The sequence below is a fragment of the Prunus mume genome, linkage group LG8 (genome assembly GCF_029339155.1).
Source record: "Prunus mume cultivar Tortuosa linkage group LG8, ASM2933915v1, whole genome shotgun sequence".
NCBI lineage: Eukaryota > Viridiplantae > Streptophyta > Magnoliopsida > Rosales > Rosaceae > Prunus > Prunus mume.
The window spans coordinates 15,155,987-15,176,380 of record NC_142705.1 but is presented as its reverse complement, the minus strand read 5'-3'; the positions used below and the strand labels follow the sequence as shown (position 1 = coordinate 15,176,380).

At 36.1% G+C, this 20,394-nt stretch overlaps 1 protein-coding gene across 3 annotated transcripts; it reads left to right on the top strand.

The window, feature by feature from the left end:
- The first annotated feature begins 10,115 nt into the window (after positions 1-10,115).
- Positions 10,116-19,989, top strand: TPR15 (Heat shock protein DnaJ with tetratricopeptide repeat-containing protein). 3 transcript variants are annotated; one of them, XR_016122694.1, is made up of 12 exons: positions 10,116-13,034; positions 13,166-13,405; positions 14,288-14,417; positions 14,968-15,120; positions 15,374-15,567; positions 15,679-15,748; positions 16,518-16,724; positions 17,482-17,717; positions 18,344-18,422; positions 18,525-18,665; positions 19,265-19,586; positions 19,696-19,834. XR_016122694.1 is itself a non-coding variant. In XM_089042829.1 (11 exons), the coding sequence occupies exons 1-11, from the start codon at positions 10,261-10,263 to the stop codon at positions 19,478-19,480; spliced, it is 4,440 nt and encodes a 1,479-aa protein (XP_088898955.1). In that variant the 5' UTR covers positions 10,116-10,260; the 3' UTR covers positions 19,481-19,989. The 3 variants fall into 3 exon arrangements, 1 of the variants encoding a protein (XP_088898955.1); XR_016122695.1 differs by having other exon boundaries at positions 17,486-17,717; positions 19,265-19,989; XM_089042829.1 differs by having other exon boundaries at positions 19,265-19,989.
- Positions 19,990-20,394: the final 405 nt, after the last annotated feature.

Genomic DNA, 20,394 nt, shown 5'->3' with positions numbered 1-20,394 from the left:
ATTTGGGTCCCACTTTTAACACGTCAAGCATTTAATAGATGACTAACAGTTGGGCTAACAAAGGAGGCAAATTGTAGGTTTTCTGCGGCGTTGAGTATGTACTCATAAATATCCCCAAAATCGGGTATGAACTCATAAATGACCCTATAGGTTGGGGGTTTACTGTAGTTTACCCTTTTTAAAACTTTTTAATAAAATATTTAAGCCCAATGCTAAATTTCTAAGTTCATAACTAATTTTTCCCCAAGCCCAACTTCAAATCACCTCTCCTGTCTAGGTCTAATAACCTCCCTTTGCATAAAATTGGGCCATTTGTGAATTTTTAAGCTAAATAAAAAATTAAAAAAATTTGTATATAAAATAATTTAAAAATTCTTGTCCAAAACCGAAAAATCGTAAAATGAACCAACTTATGAGCAAACTGGGCCAAACTGATTTTATATTGTTTTTTTTGTCAAAATCGAATCAAATCGTATAAAACCCTAAATCCATATGACAATGAGAGCGCCGATCGGTTCGGAACTATAGATGGCTCTTCTGTTAATCAAACTAAAGACTTTGGCAGACTTCGAATTGGTTAACCTAACATTCGGTTCAGATTGGTTCAGTAGGTCGGTAGTACCATAATAAAAACATACTAATAAAAATAAAAAATCTTACGTGAAAAGTCTAATGGGTTAGGGTGGAATTTGAGATAGGGTTTGGTATTTATAGCTCCCACTAAAAAGTCTCACACACTTCCACATTTAAAAAAATCTTTCGAAATTAGCAAGTTTTTGAATACCAAATGACTTTTTATTACTTTTTAAAGTCTTGATTGAATCTCACTAGATTTGGATACTCTCTTTTAAAAATCCTAATAGTCTTAATGCCCGCATGATATTGCTTATTTGGGGTAACAAGTGATTTTAAAAAAAATTTGGGAAGCCCAGCTTGTTTGGTAAACTATGAGAAAATCACATATTGTTAAAAATTGTTGTGAGATAAAACTACAAGGGAAAACAGTTAATGAGGTGCTTTCATTTTCTGATTATGCAGGAATTAGTTTCGAAGATGCGTTGGTTTTAATGAAATTTACAAACTTCTGAAAATATCCCAATCTATTTCACGCAATCTCTTCTCTTCATGTGTTTTCTCATTCACATCTCTTTGCTTCTTCACGCCATCTCTTTAACAAAGTTCTCATTCTCTTGAATCTCTTCTATTCTTCTTATTATCTTTTCTTGTTAAATCAATTGAAGCACACTCCTGAGAAGCCACAAGACTCAGGTCAGAGGCATATTTTCTTCTCAATTTCATTCTTCCCTCTTTCTCTTTAATTTCTAGGGTTTTAATTATAAATTTCATTCTTCACTGTCTCTTTCATTTATGGGGTTTTAACTTCAATAGTTGTTGATGTTATTGTTTGTTTGTTTTTTTTATAGATCAACTACAGTAAATTCCCCAACCTATAGTGGTTATTACAAACTCATACACAACCTTTGTTGATCCGTTTGACCAATACATGAACTATGTGAATCTTTTCATAAAACAACCTCCGTCACTAAGTCCGTCAGAACCTCATTAAGTGATGAGGTGGTGCTATCGACATGATTTTTTATATGACATGGAGCAATTTAAAAGGTCATCATGGCGGCTCAAAGTTGGAGGTTGCCACATCGGATTCGAGCCCAAATGCAGTTGCATGCATTGCCATCCCTAAAGACGATGAAGCCTAAATCCCCAAATTAAACCTAAATCTTCGATTTCTTTACAGAGTACAGTAAAAAGAACTCTTTTTCCCACTACCAAAAGCCTTCGATTCTTGTGGATCATAGAGGTAAAAGGAATCCAATCTTGAAAGTTTGAGTTGTTGTCAGTGATGGCTTGGTGTACCAGACCTTGAGGAAAAGTGAGACAAGAGTACAGTCAGTTTCAATTGGTGATATTGGATTTGTGCGTTGTATTTGTAAGTTTCGAATGGTAGGGCCTGGTTTTGGGTTGTGTTTGTCGGTGTTGTGCTCTATTGCTTTTGGCTTTGTTCATTTATGTTTTTCCCTTTTATGATTTGGGTTCCATTTGATACTGAAATGAGTGTTTTGCCACTATGTATAGTTAATGCAATGACTTATGTGGTCCTAATGAATACTATTGTATATATGTTGTCTAGTTGTATGTACATTTTGATATTTTCAGGTGATCCTGATATGTTTACAGTGACCATGTATCACGGGGGCAGATTTAGTGATAAGGTGATATTGCATATTTTGATTATGTTGATAAGGACAGATTGTCTATGGTTGAAATAGGTTATATGGTTGAGGAATTGGGTTATCTGGAAGGGATTATACTATATCATTATAAGTTATTTGGGTATTCAAACTCTCTCACCTTACTGCAGTATGATGAAGATGTAGTAGATATGAGTGCATTAGTTTCATAATGTAAGGAGATTGAGATATATCTAGAGCATTTAGACTGTGGCGTTGAAGACTTCCTTAAATGTAAAGAATCTCAATCCAATTTTACAGTTGAGACACTTAAAAAGTGGAAGCAAAACTGGAGTTGACACTAGGGTTGAAAGTGGCTGTGAGACTGGCATTGAGACTAGAAATATGACTGGAAATGAGGAGGCATTAGTAAAAGAGAGGAGAAGAATTGGGAAAGGAAAGGCAATTGTAATATAACCATCTAATTGGTCTGATTCCTCTGATGGTTATCCTTCTGGCGACTCTGGATTGGTAGATACTGGGTATGTAATGCATGAAAATGATGATATTGATCTAAATATCTTAGTTGGAGATGATTGGTAGGATGATATTTCATTTACAAATACACAAGGCCAAGTTGCACATGAATTTGCAAGTGAAGCCAGAACTGAAGCTACAAATGGGCATAAGGAAGCTACAAATGAGCATGAAGAATATACAAATGGGCCTGAACAAGGTGAGCCTGATCAAGGTGCAAATGGTCATCTTGAAGGTGGACCTGGGCCTAAGGAAGATGGAAATAGGACTAAGAATGATGTTATTAGGTCTGAACAAGGAAGAACTTGACATGAGGGGTTTTTTTTGCAATGATTTTAAGCCACTGGAAATATGGAAGAAGGTGATCATATTAATGCTAAGATGTGGGCTGCATCAAATAGGGAAGAAGGTGGTTCGACTAAGAGGTTCACATAATACAATCCTGAGACAAACAACCATGATCCACAGTTTGAGTTAGGTATGATGCTTTCTGATTGTCATTTGTTTAGAGAGGCAGGTAAAGCACACTGGTTGAAGCATGTGAATGATGTGTATTTTAAGATGAATGAGATATAGGTTTGCTGTAAGGAAGACCCATGCCCATGACATGTATACGTATATGCTGAGAGTTTTGTGGATAAAACCTTGGTTGTGAATATTTATAACCCCAACCATAATTGTAGTAGGGTTTGGAAGAATAAACAAGCCACCACCAAATGGATAACTGACACTTTCACTGATAAGATTCAATCCAATCCTCAAATTCCACCAAATTACTTTTAGATGCTGCTGCTAAGGAATGGGTTGTTGGTATTTCACACATGAGGTGCTATAGAGCCAAAAGAGTTGCTCTTCATTTGATAGAGGGGACTATGGCTTTACAATATAGCAAGTTATGAGACTATTGTGAAGAAGTGAAGAAAACTAATTCGGGAACCACTATGAAAATTAAATGTGATTTCAGTGGCAATGATGCAATATTTCAAAGACTTTATGTCTATTTAGGAGGGTGTACAAAGGGGTTCAAATAAGGTTGTAAACCTCTAATTAGGTTAGATGGTTGTTACTTGAAGGGAGTTTATGAGGGACAATTATTGACAGCCATTGGGCTAGAATCAAACAATGAGACTTAGGTTATTGCTTATACAATGGTGGAGATGGAGACAAAGGACTCTTGGACTTGGTTCCTTGAACTGCTAACTACTGATGTTGAAATTATTAACTCACATGAGTGGTCATTTATTTCTGATAGATAAAAAGGATTGCCTGGAGCATTTGAAGATATAATACCTAATGCTAAGCATCGTTTTTGTGCTAGGCATCTATTCAGCAACTACATAAACTGTACAAGGATAAAGCACTTAAGGACATATACTGGGGTTGTGCAAGAGCCATTGTAGTTGAGCAATATCGAAAGTGCATTGATCATCTAAAGACTCTTGATGTTAGGGCCTAGGAGTGGCTAGTGTCTAAGTCTCTACAACACTGGTCTAAATCACATTATAACTCAACTGTGAAATATGACATGCTAATCAACAACCTGTGTGAGTTATTCAACAACACAATTAAGTCTCTTAAGCATGAAGTTGTGGGCGAGGTCTGAGCATGAAGCTGTCAAGCTACCTTCATACAATAAATAGTTAAGAAGACCAAAGAAACGAGGCTGAGGAGAAAATAAACAAAGGGAGGAAGAAATGGCTTGGAAAATAGGGCATTGTTATGAGGTGTAGCCACTGTGGAGAAGAATGTCACTACAGTAGGACTCATCACAGGTATCTACCTCCAAAGTAAACGAAGAAAACTAGAGAAGCATCTAGCTCCAACGGGAAGACAAAAAGAAAAGCTGCAAGGGGTAGGAAGAAAATTAGAGAAGCTCCAAATGTAAGCCTCTAAACCCTAGTATGTTGTTTGATGTATACAATTGTGTGGTAAACATGGTAACTGTGCTTATACAATTGTTTGATGTATACATGAATCAAACCCCTCAGTTGAACAAATTGCAGTGAGGACAAAAAGCTCTAAATCAAAGAATTCAATGGAGGCACCCATCTAGGTTAGTAACAATAAATGCGGTATTCATTTAACTGCACATGTGGTGGTTCTAAGTATGAATTAGCATTAACTGCATCTTCTTGTTTTGTAGACCAACCACTGTGGAGAAAGATCAAGTCAACCCATAACTAAGGAAAGAAAAAGGAAATAATTGTGCAAGGAAAAGTGAAACGAAGCCACATCTTTACTTTTTTTTTTTTTTTTGGCTCATGTTGAACTGTACTTTACTTGCATTTTGAGATGGAAAGAGCTATATTCAACTATGAATTGGTATATTTTGAGATGTGAAGAGTTATGTTCAACTATGAATTGGTATATTTTGAGATGGGAAGAGTTATGTTCAACTTTGATTTGGTACATTTTGATATGGGAAAAGTTATGTTCAACTCTGATTTGGTATATTTTGAGATTTCAACTTTGATTTGGTATATTTTGAGATTTCAACTTTGATTTGGTATATTTTGAGATGGGAATGGTTATCCTTTTGAGATGCCAACTTATGTATTTTGACACATGAGTTTGGTTGTATTTACATATGGGAAGTTATGCATTTTCATATTGGAACTTAGGTACTTTGACACTTGCATTTTCACACTTGCATATTTTAAAACAATTTACTAAATGTAAAGGTTTACAACTTCATTTCAAAATGTAAAGGTTTACAACTTCATTTCAAAATGTAAAGGTTTACATTTTCAACTTCATTTCACACTTGCATTATCAACTCTACTTCTCTCATTTCAAAATGTACAAGTTTACAACTTCATTACAAACATGACATAAATTACATTTCATTACAATGTTATTATACAAACACCCTTTTGCAAAACAATAACTAAGATAAAGCCTAAAATTCTAGTTCTAGCCTAACATTTTTGTTAGGTACATGCTTTCTCAAGCCCCCACCAAACAACACCAATAAAGCACCAAAATTGTGACCCATGAACCCAGCAGCACTATCCGCATAACCCTCCCTCTTGTCGCCACTTTTCTTTGCAACTCCTCATGTTTTTTCACCTTTCTTAGCAACCCAAGAATAACAGTCCTTAAACTTTCACACATTCGGAGATCAATCCACTGAAAGAAGTTGCATCCTTGTCCTCTCTGTACATTACATCAAACTCACATCACTTTCTAACCAAGATCCATAACAACAACAAAAAAGAAGAAAGAAATTCAAAAAGAAAAAACTCAGATATTTTACCCCATGCTTCGCACATTCAAAGAAACGTCTCCTAGGGTTCGCATCAGTCTAGGAAGTGAACTCTTGAGCTCGCTTACCACAACAAACTTTGGCACCTTTATCTTCGTATGAAGTGGAAAAAAAAAATGGAGGTGATGAGATTAGGGATTCAACGATTTTGGGGCTCAGAGATCTTTTATTTTGTTTGAATGCTCAAGTCAAAAAGTGACCTTTTAAATTGGTCCACATCATCAAAAAAATCCACGTTGACAATGCTACCTCACCGCTTAATGAGGTTCCTAACGGACTGAGTGATGGAGGGTGTTTTATGAAAGAATTCAAAAAGTTCAGTAATTGGTCAAACAGGTCAACAAAGGTTGGGTATGAGTTTGTAATCACCCTTATAGGTTTGGGGTTTACTGTAGTTGATCCCTTTTTTTTTTTTTGGTTCCTGTTTTTGTTTCTTTGTTTCTTTGATAGAATATTTATTTTTAATGAAAGGATTAATGACCTAAATGGTCCCCCAACTATTGCTCTAGTATCATTTTGGTCCACCAACTAAAATTTTCATTTAAAACGTCCGTAAACTTTTTATTTTGTACTAAGATGGTCCATCTATCAAAGTTTGTGTATTATTCCGTGAAATCGACTGGTAAAATTGTCCATATAAATTATAATATTGCCTAAATAATTAAAAATTAGAAACCAATTATAAAACTTAGAAAAAACTTTGAAAATTGAAAATTTTGAATCTCACCACCAACTGTAGTCCACTCACCAGGGACATGGCTTCTTCTTCTTCTTCTTTTTTCTAAATTTTTTTTAATGTTGAGATTGACTTAAAAATTAATATAAAAAATTCTCAATTATTTAAATTAATTTAAAAAGTCATATAAATACAAAAATAAAATAACAAAAAGCTATAAAGAAAAAGAAAAACAACCCACCCCACCCAAATCTAGTCTTCCCCGACCATCCCCAAAATGCAACCCATCCCCTTTCCTTACCCAGCACAGATCCTCAATGACTTGATGGCCTCACAAAGAGGTTGAATTCCAAAGATTTTGATCCATTAGATCTCAACAAAAACCTTTTTCTCCCTCTGGACTTCTGTTGAGCAGCTGGTGGGAACTCAAAGTTGCATCACCAGCAAACAAGGACCTTCAAGCCCATTTCCATGGCTGCCATGGGGTCCGCCACTGCCTCCACCCCTCTATAATTCATATGACGTTGTATGCCCTTATCCAAGCAATTTCCCTTAACTGTCGGATCCAAGCAAAACCGGTCTCTCTGTTTCGGTGTTCTCGACTCAGCTTGCGGCTTCGATAGCTCCTTCTACGGCAAGTGTGAGGTTCAAGACCAAGGGGTTAGCTACGGTGGTTGCAAGTGCAACTTTCACCTCACCTGCCCCGGAATGCGCGACCACCAAGTTGTGAATTTGGAGGAATAGGTATGTGAGGAGTGTACAGGCAGTGGGGTTAGGAGCAAGCATTGGCCGCTTAGAGTTTTTGTTTTAAATTGGTCGAAAGGCAAGTCGACTGAACTTCGTCGTAAGGCAAGTCGACTGGAACCTCGTCGTCTAGGCGGTGGAGCATAAAGGATTTTTGGGAGGGAATGCATTCCTACGTTGGCTTGGTCGTTTTACAAGAGGATACTCACTTAAAATTACGATTTCGTCCCTCGATTTCACGGAATAATACACAGACTTTGACGAATGGACCATTTTGGTACAAAATAAAAAGTTTAAGGACGTTTGAAATGAAAATTTTAGTTTATAGACTAAAATGATACTGGAGCAATAGTTGGGGGACCATTTAGGTCATTAACCCTTAATGAAATATATTGGATTTAACTTGAAATATTAGTTTAGAGCATTTGGATACAAATATTTAATTTTCAACATAATACTTTATTTATTTTATAATTAAAATAATTTTTAGGGTGTGATGGAAACATATTTAATACACACAAAAACAAATATAATTGAAAGTGAAAATGCTTTCCCTTTTATCAAACACTTTAACAGAAAAGTCATTTCAACATAATGCCTTTTTTAGTCATTATACAAAACTCACAACACTTTCATTAAAAAAAAAAAAAATACCAAACACTTAGAAACTGATTATTGTACCAACAACTCTTTTAAAAAAATATTTACCAAACTCCAAAACTGCTTTCTCTCATAGCAAATTTGACAACGATTATTTTCACAGCATAGCAATGCCAAATTGGCCCTTAATACCCCCCTTCCCTTAGTTTTAAAGTTACAAATGAACATGAAAAATACATAATATTAAGAAAAGAGGCCTAATAATCTTCAACCCAAATATGATTACCATACATGTACACTATATATATTATGAAAAATACATACATATACACTATATATTGTCTAAAACTCTATTACCATATCAAGGACATGGAATGTTGTGTCGTGAGAGAGGTATGATAAGACAGGTTAATTGATCATATACAAAGTTGTAATTTATTAATGCGAGCGAGCTACCTGGGACCATATGTGATGTCTTTATATGAATCCAGAAGTAACTTTCGTATACAATGGAACACAAATAAGGGCACAAGATCACGCATTTGTTTGTGTTTATAATGTAACCATGCATTTTCTATAGTGTAATCATGCATTTGGCTTTCTTCTTTGTTTACCTCAGAAAATTTGAAACCATGATCAACGAATATATGTTGTTTATTATAGAAGATTCATGTGTTTCAGGATTTGGCAATGAGGACAAGACAAATGAGCAATTGAATTCATACCAATCATAGTTTTGTACTTACAAGTCAATAGGCCACTAGTAAGTTGACATGTATATATTAGCATATAAAAAATTAAATAATTATAAATATTGGATTGATACGTATTTTTGTTGAGTTAGAGATATTGTTACTCGTTAACAAAATCAAACATTTTGGTACAGATCGAATTAAAAATTAATTATTTAATCAAACCAAACCAACCTGTTAATACAGTAAGGTTGGTACATGGATAATTCAGATGAGATGCCCACCTCACATTCCGAATGTTCAAAGAAAATAGTATAATATTTTTTTGGGTCCTAGTATTTAGAGGTGGTTGCGGTTCGATAACCGCGAATTTTTACTCAAACCGCAAACCGACCGACTATTTGCGGTTTGGTGATTTTTGAAACCGCAAACCGACCGCGTTTTGCGGTTTAAAACCGCGAGTTCTCAAGCATTCACAAAAATATAAATTCACAACCTAAATAAATAAATACACAACCTCAATTTCTCAAACATATATAAATTCACAATCTCATCAACTTCTCAAGCATTCACAACCTAAGAAAATTAAAGTTACAATTCCAAGCATTTCAATTAAAGTTAAACTTCTCAAGCATTCCAATTCCAAATCCTTTAAAGTTATAAACCAAAAGGAAAATGCAAAGCAAAATGAATTAAAGTTACAACAAAAAAGAAAAATTCAATTCAAAGTTAATTAAAGTTACAAACTAAAAGGAAAATGCAATGCACCAATGTTACAAACTAAAGTTACAAACTCAAGTGTTGGTGGTGAGTGGATTTGAAGAACTCCGTTGTGTTGTTTGAGTACTAATGTTATTTACAAATAAAACAACATAGTGTAGTACATTTTATTATAAGAAGAAGCATAAATAACATTAGTATAAATAAAATAATTACTTACAAGTTGTCATATGTTCCATTTCCTTATAAAATTCAACTTCATCATCCGTGTGGCTATATTTTGCGGTTTGTAACCGCAAGTTTTGAAAATCAAATATCAGAACTGAACCGCAAATGCGGTTCGATTCTTAATACCGCAAATGCGGTTCGGTTTATCGCGATCATGCGGTTTCATTGTAGTAAATTGTCGGTTGGTTTTTGCGATTTTTCGGTTTTTCGGTTTAAAATGCCACCCCTACTAGTATTGGTTTCACAACAGCAATAGAAAGAAGCAAAAGTAAGGCGCGGACCAAAAGGAAAGTGACCACGTCACCAAATTTAAATTCCTTCCTCAAGAAGGCTACCATCCTTTTTTCTTTTCTTTTTAACTTCACTCTTATGAAGTCTGCGAAGCATAGAAGAAGAGCCAGAAAGAGAGAGAGAGCGAAACCCCGACCAAATAAAAACCCTCTTCTTCTCTTTGTCAACAAACATAAACAACTCTCACTCTATAACTTCTAAACCCAGCAAAACCCTAAATATCAAAAGCATTTATCAATATATATATTTATATATATTCACAGGAAACCAATCCCTAGCAATTCCAAAACCCTAAATTTTATTTCAGGCTTCGTCGGAATGTCGCCGGCGGCAGTGGATTTTCGCTCTCCGATCACCTCTATACCGACCAAATCCTCCTCTACTCCTGAAAACCCTAACCCTGTACCCGACGTGGCGTCCTCTCCCACCTTTAACCTCGGTGCTTCAAACGACAATGGAAGTCAGTGTCAGTTCGGTCCGAGTGTGCCGTCGCGATCGGGTCGGTCTCGGCCGAGGTTTGTGAAGATGAGGAAGCAGCATTCGAGATCAAGAACTGGGTCGGGTGAGAGTGGGCCGGGGGTCAACCCGTTTTGCTTGGTAAGTGATGGTACTAGTTCTTCCAATGGGTTTAATTTTTCTAATGGTGATTGTGGGGGTGTGGATTTTGTGTTTGGTGCTAGAAAGATTGGTGGTGATGAGAATTTGGATAATGGGGAGGGAGGGAGTGGTGGAATAGTGAGAAATTTGGAGAGTGGGGAGGGAGGGAGTAGTGAAATAATGAGAAATTCGAGTTGTAATGATAATTTGCATAATGGGGAGGGAGAGAGTTGTGATGAGAGGGGGCAGGTGAATACTGGGAATGGAAGAGAGTCTGATAAGCTGGAGAGTGTTTGTTATGAGTGTAGTGCAAAGCAGGATGGTCTGGGATCTAGTTTGTGTCGGGAAAAGAGAGAATTTTGTGAAAATGTTAGAGCGATCGTTTCTGAGGATAAGTGGAATGAAAGAACAGAGACTGAAACAGAATGTCAGAAGGGTGATAGCCGGGGTTTTGTGTTTAGTGCTAACAGCAGTGGTTTGAGTTCAGATTTGAAGTTGGATTCAAATCAAGAAATGAGAGTATGTGGTGGATATGTGGAGAAACCAAGCGCAGATAATAGTGGAAAAATGAAAATAGAGAGTGAAGTAGGGTATAATGTGGGTTCTGGGCTTGGATCTAGTCAAAGAGATTCAGCTCCGAAGTTGAATGCCGAAAATGGGGAGTCTGCAAGCTTTGTGTTTGCTACTGGCTCGGATGATTTTGGGTCTACTTCAAATACAGGAAACAGAGAACACAGTGAAAATGAGGGGACGCCAGGTTGTGATGGTATTGGCAGTACAGAAATTGGTAATGAAGCTGAGGAAAAGAAGTACAATGATATGGGTTTCGTGTTTGGTTCTAGTTTGAATGCCTTGAATTCAGGAAAGAAAAGCTCTAGTGGAAAACTGGAAAAGTTGGCTCCTGATGTTGTTGGTGGGAAGATGAAAGTAGAGAGTGAAACAGAGTTTGAGAAAATGGAAGCTGATCCTTTTAAATTTCATGCTGAGGAGCATTGCATCTCAAATAAAGATCATGATAAGGGCTTTTTTGTATTTGGAAGCAGCACTAAGAAAGGTTCCAGTTTGATTGAATGCAAGGTCACGAAGTGTCAAGATGAAATGAAACTGGGTAGTGAAAATTTAGGAGATTGCAAGACCAATTCAGAAAGTAATTCTTGTGGTCAGTGTTCAGGAGGTCCTTATGTTGCCTCAGAGAAAAATAATGGAGATAATGATGAAAGTAGTGACCAGAACCATATCTTATTTGGAAGTGATAGAAACACGGAGGATGCCACTATAGGAATTTCTGGTTCCAAAAAATTAACATCTCAGGCAGGAAGTGATGAGAGTGTTGAGGCAGGACAGTTTTCTCATTATCCAATTAATAATAATACACACCCAAATGTGGCTGCTGCACCATGTTCATCCTCATCAATTGGTCCTGGCATCAAAACCAATGGTTGTGTTTCTGAAGCAGCATCTGTGGGTGGAGTAAGAAAGAAAGATGAAAATAGTTCTACTGGCACTTCAGATGGTTTTGGAGTGTGCTTTGAGGACTTGAAAACGTCATTTTTGGATCCTTCCTGTCTTAGAGCAAATATTTTTCCTGAATTAAATAAAACTTCGGAGTTTGGTGTGAAGGGTAGGTCATTTAGGGACAAAAGATCAAGGAAACAAAGGGGAAAGTCGAAGCTGAGTAAGCAATGGCCAGTTCAAGGTCATGTGCCCAAGGAAAGTAGTTCCCAAGGAAACCCAGACCCTTCTGGATGTTACTCACCCATGGATTTTTCTCCCTATGAGGAAACAAGAGTTGCTGATCCACATTCAAGGGAAACTTCTGTGACATCTACGGACTCCAACCACCTAGTCAACGATAGTGCACCCTGTGCCTCGAATGCAACAGTTCCTGCTGATCCTAAAGGTGAAGATTTGGTTGCTGCAGGAAGTGGGTTGGATGACAGAGGTGATCAGATATGTAAACAGCCCATTGAGGAGAATACGAGGTATCATAGTGAGAAAATCTTTTTCCACGATTTTTTGTGGAAAGGTTCTGGTTCTGGAGCTGAACCTGAAACTCCCTGCTTTAGTTCCAAAAGTAAGCATGTGAGTAGTATCAGTGGTGCCGGTTTGGATTCAGAAGAAGCTAGAGTTGGCATTGGCTTAAATATAGAGAGACAAGAAAGTGATTGTAAAACACCATTTTTTGCTTCAGGTTTTGAAAATATGAAAGATAAATACTTCACATTTTTGGCATCGTCTTCTGCTCAAGGTAGCTCAATGATGGCAAAGCGCCAACAGCGTAGAAAGAAAAATAGGATGAAAGTTGGTCACAAGACGTTTGTTATAACTCCAAGTCCGAATGTTGAGTTTGGATCTTCTGACCTATTTACCCTCCACTCTAAGGAAACTTTATGTGCAGATGTAGTTGGTAAATCTGAAGCAAATGAGCAATTTAAGCAAGTGAATATCTCTTCTAGTGCTGCTACTCATGAAACCTGTGAGAAATGGCGGATCAGGTGCTCCTTGCATTATACTTTTACGACGAGTTTTTATCTTTTATGTTTTACAACAATTTTTATTTGTTATATATGTTTCATTGGAGATGATTCTTATGTTTCTCACACGTGTAAGGATTTGGTTCTGTCAGGGGAAACGAAGCTTATAAAAATGGAGATCTTTCAAAAGCTGAAGATTTTTACACACGGGGAATAATTTCTATACCTTCTAATGAACGATCAGGATGCTGCCTTAAGCCTCTTTTGCTATGCTATAGCAACCGTGCTGCAACAAGATTGGTTCTTGGAAGGATAAGGGAAGCTTTAGGGGACTGTGTGATGGCTACTGCATTAGATCCCAACTTTCTCAAAGTTCAAATGAGGGCTGCTAAGTGAGTATTCCATTTGTATGCCTACAAATTATGAATTTATTATATTCCATTTGAGCCCATATGAGCAGATTAGAGAGAGTTTTAGTGAAGCTTGGGTTGGAAAATGCCACCCTAATCAAATCTAGGTTGAGCTCGAATTTAGGGATTGAATAACCTGAGTTCAACCAGAGTTCACTCGAATTCAATACCTAGAATATCCAAACATAGAACCTGAGACTCGACCTGATTTGAACTCAATACCCAACCCAACCCAATAAAAATATTTAAAGCATTCATATATTATATCCCCATATCAACTAGTATCTTAAGCTATATGATATATTTAATGTTGTGGAACTTTTGTCAGATGTTGAATTGGTGTAACTAGTCTTGGATGATTTTACTCTTGATTTTGTTGATTTATGTTTACACAAATGTTTTTCAACGATTGGATTTGCTTTTATGAACTCGTGTTGTGTTAAACTCAACCTCACCATTTCGGCAACCCTGGCTAATAAGTTTACTGACGGATTGAGATGAGGTTGAGTTCATCGCAACCTTAGTGGGTTGTTCCCTGGTTTAAAACCAGAAAACACATCTCGGGTTGAGCTTGGTTAGCCTTTCAGCCCACTCGAGTTGCATTGGTGAATATTCTTTAACTGATATGGTGATTCTGTTTGTCATTTTATTTTATTTCTTTGAGGTAATTTGATTATTTTCCGAGCCATATGGAAATGGATTGTGGCTCGCTTACCCTCACTTAATAAATATTGTCCAAAGCTTATATTGTTGAAAAAGTTTCATGTATATCTATGCTGTATCATGTATGTGTTGTTGCTCTTGCAATGCATGGCTATTTTAATGTGTTGTATAATCTAAATATGCTTCTGTTTTTTATGTTAGTTGCCATCTTCTGCTCGGTGAAGTTGAAATTGCACGGCAGTACTTCAATAAGTGCTCAGAATCAGGAAGTGGTGTGTGTTTGGATCGAAGAGTTGTAATAGATTCTGCAGATGGCCTACAAAAAGTTCAGGTACTGCATTTATTTCTTGTCATATTTGTGATGGGGATGTAATAATGTTACTAATGCTGTTTATGCGAGCTGTATATCGATGAGTTAATATATTGATATACATAATTAATTTTTAAGGGAGTTTCACTAAAACACCCAAAATGGGAGCTGAAATTATAAAAAAACCCAACACCCAAAACACTTTATAAACACACCCAAAACCTATCATTACACACACTCAAAACCCATTTATAAACACACCCAAAAAATATACAATTGTTGACTTTGGGGTTGATTTTGGGTGTGTTTCTATGTTTAAATAGTGTTTGGGTTTTTTTATAAATACATGTCTAGGATTGGGTTTATTTATAAATTTGTATAATTTTTTTTATGCCAAAGGATAACAGTTAGTGTGCTTGACATGAATTATGTGGCTTTAATATACACTTAATCAATGTTTTAAGTATTCTTCTCAATAGGGAATCTTATTATTCTCAAGCATCCAGTTATTTATAATAAACAATTTGTCAAAATGATGTGACGGCTGTATATGTGATTTTTTTATTTGCAGAAAGTGGTCGAGTATACAAATCGTTCTGCCAAGCTGCTGGACCAGAGAACTACTGATGCGGCTCTTACTGCTTTAGAAATAATTTCTGAGGCCTTGTCAGTCAGTTTATACTCGGAAACATTGCTTGAAATGAAAGCAGAGGCTTTGTGTTTGGTCTGTGCTCTTTTGCCATATTACTCCACTCATTTATTTTAGTTAGTTTACTGAATCAATTAGAGTGTGGTGGTTGGTGCTTCTGTACATTTAACTGTTGGTCTCTTTCTGTTATCACTATGTTGGTTTCAAGCCCCCAAAGTGGTGGTTTCCCTCTTTATATGAGAGTTAAAAAATAATAATAAAGTGTTTGTTTCCTTGTACCCGAAGTTGTGGTCTAAATATTTTGTATATTTTTTGTTGCATTTTGCAGTTAAGGAGGTATGAAGAGGCGGTTCAGTTGTGTGAGCAGAGTTTGTTTTTTGCTGAAAGGAATTTCGCTCCACTGAACAGTGTTAGGTTGTGGAGGTGGTTCTTCATATCCAAGTCTTACTTTCATTTGGGTAGGCTTGAGGCAGCTCTTGATTTACTCGAGAAGCTAGATGAAGTGGAATCTACTAAAGACATGTAATACACAATGTTTTCTGCGCAGATTCAACTTCTGTGTTTTCCAGTTTAATCAGGGCAGTCCTTTTCTTAATGATATGGAAATTGCTGAATCTAATTTTAACTATGTAGGTATGCAAGTAAGACATTGGAATTAGCGGTTTCGTTAGCTGTCACCATACGCGAACTTTTAAGCCACAAGGTAAGTGCTCTGTCGCTTTAATTTCTTTGCAGTACGGTGGAGGATTAGTTGACATCTGCCTAGATGCCATCTAAGGCTATCATGCTTAGCGTATCATCTATAGTGTGTGTTGCGTCAGTTGTGAAGCATGCAATTTTAGCATATCCTGAATGGTTTTTAACTACAAAGAGAGATTGGTAGCGCATACTTCTACATCAAACCTTCTTTAGGATAGAGAGTTCTCATTCTGGAAGTTGGAAAGTATAAATCTTAGGGTCACTTACCTGAAAGGACCCTCCAGAAACAAAAAGTTCCTGGTTATTCAATGTTCTCTAATTACTGGTAATATGTATCTAATAAATAACATCATGGATACTAGGTTTTTTTCTTTGCTATAATATTAGAACGCAGTTTCCCCTGAATCCAAAGTAGGGAAGGAAAGAGATGCTTACAGTCAGAGAGGTCCCAGACTGCAGTGTTTTAAATTGCTGAGATAGTTCATCAACTGATTTATTCCTTTGTTTGGTTGAAGCCTATTCTTTGTGTGGGTTGGTGGGAGGTTGATAGTCATCTTTTACTGTAATGATTGTTATTTACAACTAGGCTGTTTTTCTTTATACTGGCATACTGTTCATAAGTGCTCTTGTTCTTTTGTCTAGGAGCTTATACTTCATCCAATTGTATGGGATTGGAACTTTAGTTAGCTATGCCTATAATTTCGAGCATTTGAGTTAATCTTGAAAGTTTCAAATGAACACAATGAACTAAATTCACAACTTTCCTAAAACAGAATGCAGGCAATGAAGCATTTAGATCAGGAAGATATGCAGAAGCATTGGAACATTATACTGTTGCTTTATCTAGCAATTTCGGATCTCGTCCATTTTCAGCCATCTGTTTGTGCAACCGTGGTGCAGCACACCAAGCTTTGGGTCAAATTACTGATGCCATTGCAGACTGCAGTCTTGCCATTGCTCTTGATGGAAATTATGCAAAGGTAATGCCATTAAAGTGCATTTCAAGCAGGATACCACATAAGCACGTGTGGTAAACTAATAATTAACTTGTTCTCTTTCCTTTAATGATGTGAACAAACCCTGTGAATTTCTCTTTTAGGGTCTTTGTCAGCTCTTAATGACAGGCCTTGTCACGAACACCCTTTTTCTTCCTGATTACTGAGTTGTAGATATCAAAATTTGACAAGATCAATAGACTCTAATAATTTCATTGGAAATCTTTCAGACGTTCACCTTTCTCATTATACTCATTTTGTTTATAAAAAAAAAAAAATTGCAGTTCTTTCTTCATTTTATATCTGTGACTACTTGAGCTTATGCTAAATTTGATGTATTCCGATTGATAATGTCAATGTTTAAGCTACAATGCATACAACTGAAGTCCTGGACTTCATAGAATGGTTTAAATAAGTTTGAGCTGCAATGCTGTAATAAATATTGTTCTATTTCTTTGATAATGAAGAGACAAGACAACTATACCATTTTGTTTTCTTAAAAAGAACAAAGTGTATTAGTTTGGTTTCCCTAATTTTGGCAAGAAATCAAGGTAGTCTGTTAAATGTTTCCTTGTTTTGTACATGGTCATCCTCGGCTCCTGTAATTGTAGTTTATGAAAACCATTGTGTCAATATTCATAGTTTCAGTTTCTAAATAATTGATTTCTTTAGCACTGACTTATTCTGAACTTGAAGTAGTTCCATCAGTTTTCTTGTTTCTGACTGCTTCTGCCCTCCACAGGCAGTTTCTAGAAGAGCTACCTTACATGAGACGATACGAGACTATGGACAGGCAGCTAGTGATCTCCAAAGACTTATATCCATTCTAGAAAACCAATCTAATGACAAAGCCAAAGAGTGTAGCTCAAAAGGTAGATCCAATGGCAGTGTAAAAGAATTACGGCATGCTCATCGACGAATGCCTTTGATAGAAGAAGAAGCTAAGAAAGGAATCTCTTTGGATTTTTATCTCATTTTGTAAGTTCTTATTATCTTAATGCCTTCATAGCTCAGTAATCGCCTTGCTCATATGTGATTCTAGGAGCCTAGATTTTTCATACTGAATCAGTAGAGTTAGTATTTGATAAAATATAGACTGGTGTCAACGAATTTAGAGTTTTAAGATTTACGTTAAGGGAATCTGATATTATTAGATAAAATTACAATATGAAATCTCTCATTAAGCTTAATAGTCAGAAAAAGGAAAAAGTTATAAATAGAAAACGGGGGACTTATGGGCAGTTTTGGAAACACCTTGGTATTATTAAGCTCTAAGAAATGATGGATATAAGAGCCAGTGTATTTACATGGTGTAGATGCAAGCTTAGAAATTCTTTGTTGTCATTTATTTTAAATTTATTTGATTATGATTGAGATTTAGGGGTTGATTACTTAGCTGTATTTGTACTTATTTAATGTTTTCATGATAGTTTTATATAATTATTATTATCAACATATCATTATTTTTCTGTTATTATTTTTATGTCACTGGTAGTTTGATGGTAAAATTTCTATAAAGGTCTAGTTGAGTTTTTTTATTTATGTTTATGCCTATTTTGCTGCAAATTCTGCAAAGAACTGATTATTGTAAATCTCAATGCCAGGGGAATTAAACCATCTGATGCAAGTCCTGATATCAAGAAGGCTTACCGGAAGGCAGCTCTCAAGCATCATCCAGACAAGGTTTTAAACTTTTATACCTCCGATTTTCGTTTAATCTTTGTTTGCTGTTCATTTTACTCTGACATCCTATTCTTTTGATTTTTCTTTTTTGGGCGGATTTAGGCTGGCCAATTCTTGGCCAGGAGTGAGAGTGGAGATGAAGGGCAACTCTGGAAAGAAATCTCTCAGGAGGTTCACAAGGATGCTGACAGGCTCTTTAAAATGATTGGAGAGGCATATGCAGTACTTTCAGACCCTGCTAAGGTTTTTTTCCCGCTTCATGTGTGCTACTTGATGTTTTACTTTAAAAGAATATTGGTACTAGGGTGTCGCTTATGCAACAGTAGTCCACGTGATTGATGCTCGAGTACTTTTGTGTCATTACACTTAGATTCGAACCATTTTATTTATGCAACATATTGATTCTACCAGCTCCTGCAATATATGTTATTTGCTTTTCATAGAGACATATTCTGGCCTTAATTTTTTTTTCTTTTTAATGTTCATTTTAAAAACTTCTTAGCCTATGTTGATACAGCAACTGCATTTTTTAAAATTGTGACCTTATACTTCGAGATTTCCTATTTTATGTCCTTTTTATGTTTTTTTGTCCTTTTGTCATGTTTGGTGGTCAAGTAAGATGATGATTCTTAAGTTGAATCTAAGGTTCGTACTTTTGACTATTAATTGAAGACCCATTCATTTTCAGTGACATGTCATGCTTTTTTTTTTACTGTTTGATAGTCCTTTTAGATGGCAGGATGGTTGGTAACATGTCCAGTTGGAAGTAGCAAATTTGTTATACTTGAACCATGCATTTTACTAAATCTAGATGACCATTTTTTTTTTCTTTCCTGCAACAGCGCTCACAATATGATCTTGAGGAGGAGATGAGAAAAGTAGAAATTGAAAGCAAGGAAAGCGGCATTTATAGAAAATCTTCAGATTTTCAGAGTCCTGGACGCAACAGTTATAGAAGACCTGATTTCCATAGCTCTCCATTTGAGAGAAGTTCTAATAGTCGGACCTACGGCAGGGAGAGTTGGAGAACATATGGAAATTCGTATTCTCGATGGTAAAAGGGAATTGGAAGATTTGAGTTTTTCGCACAAGTGCACGGCATGTTTTTAAATGGCCCTAGTTTCATAGGGGATCGATGGAAATGTGCTGGCTGCTAGGGCTCAGGTAATTATTCTCATAATGGATCCAGTCAAACGTAGCCGCAGTCTTTGATCTGAAAGCTAGCTTTGAATGGATATCAAGATGTTGAGCCTGGTATCTTGTATATCTACAGGAAAAGAAATGAGAGTTTTGGTCATAATACAACAGCAATGTTTATACGTTTACTACCTTCAAAATACAACGATCAACACCTCAGTCCTGCACCTCCAATGCTCGGCAAGTGCTAGCGATTATGGAAGAAGAGCTGGAATTCTTTGGTTTACATCCATTTTGATGGAAAACAAACAGCGAGGATAAATAATTGTAAAATTTTTACGTGTTTGTACTAATTGAATAAATGAGTGAGCCCATGTTATAGATACTTGGATGGTGCCTTATAAAAATATGTAGCCCCGTACTTCTCTCTTCTGCTTGTACTCAACTTTCTCCAATTATCTTTAAATTCATCTTTTAGAAACAAAGTGTGGAAAAATCAATGGAATCAATGTTTTACCCAAAAAATTTTAGAAATTTTTCTCTCATTCTAACAGACTTAGGAACATAAATATGTGGTAATTTCACTCTACAGGGATTAACATCAAAATCTTTTTTCTTTGTGTGATTAGTGGAATGGATCGGACCAAATCTTTATCATCTTTCACAGCTGCTGAGGTTAGAACTTCATCCAAATTTTTATTATTCAGAAGTTATTCACAAATATGATGTTACAACTTCATCCAAAGAGCTCATTAAGAACAAAACTAAGAAATGGGTTTTGGGAAATCCAATTTTCAGTGGTTCGATTAAAATGAGGGATAAAATTGCAATTTGT

Excerpts from the sequence above, each read along its gene's own strand:
- TPR15 (XM_089042829.1), top strand. The coding sequence starts at position 10,261 with ATGTCGCCGGCGGCAGTGGATTTTCGCTCTCCGATCACCTCTATACCG. Across the intron at positions 15,568-15,678 it reads GTGGAATCTACTAAAGACAT|GTATGCAAGTAAGACATTGG; the intron begins GTAATACACAAT and ends TTAACTATGTAG. Across the intron at positions 16,725-17,481 it reads TTGATGGAAATTATGCAAAG|GCAGTTTCTAGAAGAGCTAC; the intron begins GTAATGCCATTA and ends TGCCCTCCACAG.